Raw genomic sequence first — 3,558 nt, 5'->3', positions numbered from 1 at the left:
TCCGCGCCATCTGCGGCAGTATGGAGCTGCCCTAAAGAGACAGACACAGGATACAGAGACAGACACCGACTAAAAAAAAAAGGTTCTTGGCTGTTTAAGTAATACAGACTTTTACTAAACATGTCACACCGGATTCCGCGTGTACGCGCGGTCACACCCAGCACGCAAAGCCAATCACCCGCAAGTATCATCGCTCCATGTATAACGAGAGGCGGTTGCCCTTTCCCATCGGTTTCGGTACGAAGAACTGCCAGGGGAGAAGACACTCTCATCCCTCCCCTCCTCCTCCTCCTCCTCTCGCCCCCCCTAGCCTCTTCTCTCCCCCCTCACCTCCCTCCCTCCCATCACTTTTCTTTAATACCTTATGATGTCCTCAATTCTTTCCGCCTCTCTGTCTCTTCTCAGCGTTCTTACTTTCTCGTCACGCGCCCTGACTCCCCTTATCTGCCACCAGGCTATGTGCATTACGATGTCACATGCCAGCTGACTTCCTCGCTTTCTGTGTAACTTTAATAGCGATCTGACTCTCCTTATCTGCCACCAGGCTATGTGCATTACAATGTCACATGCCAGCTGACTTCCTCGCTTTCTGTGTAACTTTAATAGCGATCTGACTCTCCTTATCTGCCACCAGGCTATGTGCATTACGATGTCACGTGCCAACGGACTTCCTCGCTTTCTTTCCTCGTCTGCTTTCTGTGTAACCTTTATAGCAATCTGACTCTCCTTATCTGCCACCAGGCTGTGTGCATTACAATGTCACGTGCCAGATACATAGCCTAGCAGGCACAACACCCAGTGGCCGACTCGCTGAGAGAAATTGTGATAACTACTAGAATACAAAAAAAAATAAGTAAAGTTGAGAACGGAGCACAAACCCACACAGAAAAAAAACGATGCGATCACGAGGTGACCCCCAGTAAAAAAAAAAATCGCATTTATTAAAGTCACGTGGACAAGGTAAAATGAAAACGCGCCACCCACGCGTTCCGCTTTTACACGGTGTGTGAATATAAAACCAAAGTACCTTTATGTACCCCTCTACCGCATTGTCGTCACGAGTCGGTGACCCATTGGTGAGTCGTCCCGTATGAGCATACTCAGACGCTATTGGTTGCTTGCTAAGCCACGCCCCAGAGGATAAACAAAACTTTATTAAACAAAACACAAACGAACAGCAGCACAGCCAACACCCCCAAAAATTAAAAAGAAGAAACAAAAAAAGACAATAAGCAACTAGGTAACAACAAATTTACCCGGATAAATAAACAATGGGAGTGTGTTACTCTTATACAGTACCAGGAATAACTCAATGGTACTACACATTCACTATTACAGTGTGTACGGAAAATGGTTATATACAACAAAATGATACATAAAACATACATAAAGGGAAAAAAGAACACATTGGTATTAATAAAAATAAGAGCCTCATTTTTACCTTATATACAACATCCACGTCCCTATGGTAAAGTGGGGGAACAGCGACACGTACATTAATTTTAACAAGATTGCTAATTATAAAGATACTCTCTATATAGTAAAAAAAAGATGGAAGGTGCACAAACAGACTACGATACCAGTATCACAGGAACTGGAGCGAAAAGGGAACAGCTGTTCCAATATCAGTGCTCGGGGTGTACAATCCTGGTCCACGAATGTGACTCTATATGTGGACCACGTGAGTGAGTGCGTGAAACGCGTTGGGGTCTGCACCACTGCTTCTTGTTCCAGCATGTTGCTGATGATCCAATACATTTTTAGATGCGATCCAGCCTGTGTCATTTTTTTTGGGGGGTGGGGCAGTGCACCGCCTAATTCTTCCCCCGTGGGAAGTGCTTCCGGTATTATGTTGTCAACGATGTGTCTCTCCCAAGGAACGAGGTTCACCATGGCCTTCATCCCAGGATCCATCGTGCCAAATGTGGTCACGATATTGAGGTGTCCAAAGGCCGAGCGGACAGACAGACAACTCCCCAACATATATAGTAGATATAATATATATAGATAGATATATGTAACCCAGTGGGCCTGCGGAGTCTTAGAAAGTAGTGGTACTTGCCACCACAATATACCATCTCACGTTGACTGTCGACGATGACCACATGGGCCTACTTAACCCTTTCAGCAACCGAGGGCCTTGCAACGTAACTCTATTCCTCACGTTCCCTGTCTCTCAGTAACTTGGGGGGGGGGGGGACCCTCTTGCTCTCCTGTGTGAGGGTCTCCTGCCCTCACCACATATGCAGATAGGGGAAGGCTATTTCAACGCACAGGACGGCTAGGGGCTGGGAACAGCTGTGGGTCTCGTAGCCCAAGAGTTTGCCCCCCGTCAGGGCGGAGCCCACACCCTCCGCATTAGAGAGGCTCCTCCAGTCCCCGCAGTTCCCGTTACGCACGGGGGCCCCCGTCCTGCTGGAGCCATGCCAGGCTGCCTTCCGAGGCCTGGGGAAGGGGGAGAGAGAGAGAGGGGGGGGGGGATGGAGAGGTGGGGAGGGAGGTGGAGAGGGAGAGAGAGGGGGCGTAGGGAGGGAGAGAGAGAGGGGGAGATGGAGAGGTGGGGAGGGAGAGGGGGCGTAGGGAGGGAGAGAGAGAGAGGGGGGAGATGGAGAGGTGGGGAGGGAAAGAGGGAGGAGGGGGAAGGAAGAAGGGAAGAGAGAGGGGAGGAGGGAGAGAGGGGGGGGGAGGAGAGAGTGAGGGATTAGAGAGCAACAGGGGAGAGAGAGGGGAGGGGGAGAGAGGAGGAAAGGAAGAAGGGAAGAGAGGGGGAGTGAGGGTTGGGAGGGAGATGGGAAGAGGGAGAGAGAAAGGGAGAGGGGGAAGGGAGAGAGGGGGAAGGGGGAAGGGAGGGAGGGGGAAGGGGGAGAGGGAAATAAATAGATGGAGAAAGATTGAGAGAGGGAGGGATATATTAATGTTGGGGGGGGGGGGAGATAAGAGAAAGGGAGAGAAGGAGAGAGATCCATGAATTATTATAGTGATTATACTAAGCTCCATAGCAGGGGCATGGTGTCACACTGGGACATATATATATATATACGGGGGAGAAGACCCCAATTGTTCTCACCAGAGGGGGTCACTCAGGATACTCCTCCCGTTGAAGGAGTATATGGAGACGTGAGAGGGGAGAGAGGCGGCCCTGTTATCCAGGAGGGAAACCCAACTCTTTATCAGCAGCTCGCCCTGCGAGAGACACGGACACATATTATATATACGCCCTGCGAGAGACACGGACACATATTATATATACGCCCTGCGAGACACACGGACACATATTATATATACGCCCTGCGAGAGACACGGACACATATTATATATACGCCCTGCGAGAGACACGGACACATATTATATATACGCCCTGCGAGAGACACGGACACATATTATACATACGCCCTGCGAGAGACACAGACAAGTCCCAAGAGTGTCACTAAATATTTCTTGCCCCATTATACTGCAGATCGTAGGCAATGGTAAGCAGTCCTGTGTGGCAAAAGGGGCAGTAAGATACTTAGCCGGTATTGGAGGGATCAACGATTCAGCTCGTCACATGGAGTTCAG

General features: G+C 49.7%; 2 protein-coding genes across 4 annotated transcripts in view; both read right to left on the bottom strand.

The window, feature by feature from the left end:
- Positions 1-1,914, bottom strand: part of LOC142473221 (DNA topoisomerase 2-alpha-like) — a 40,071-nt gene extending 38,157 nt beyond the window's left edge. The window contains 1 exon segment of the mRNA XM_075580422.1: positions 1,891-1,914. Coding sequence (XP_075436537.1) covers positions 1,891-1,914 — 24 coding nt within the window.
- Positions 1,137-3,558, bottom strand: part of LOC142473144 (uncharacterized) — a 29,736-nt gene continuing 27,314 nt past the window's right edge. For all 3 annotated transcript variants that reach the window (XM_075580317.1, XM_075580316.1, XM_075580315.1), the window contains 2 exons: positions 3,068-3,183; positions 1,137-2,445 (listed from right to left, as the gene is read on the bottom strand). In XM_075580317.1, coding sequence (XP_075436432.1) covers positions 2,235-2,445; positions 3,068-3,183 — 327 coding nt within the window. In that variant the 3' untranslated portion in view covers positions 1,137-2,234. The remainder of the gene's footprint in view (positions 2,446-3,067; positions 3,184-3,558) is intronic.

The sequence above is a fragment of the Ascaphus truei genome, chromosome 23, assembly GCF_040206685.1.
Source record: "Ascaphus truei isolate aAscTru1 chromosome 23, aAscTru1.hap1, whole genome shotgun sequence".
Taxonomy (NCBI): domain Eukaryota; kingdom Metazoa; phylum Chordata; class Amphibia; order Anura; family Ascaphidae; genus Ascaphus; species Ascaphus truei.
This window is presented reverse-complemented; position numbering and strand designations above follow the sequence as displayed.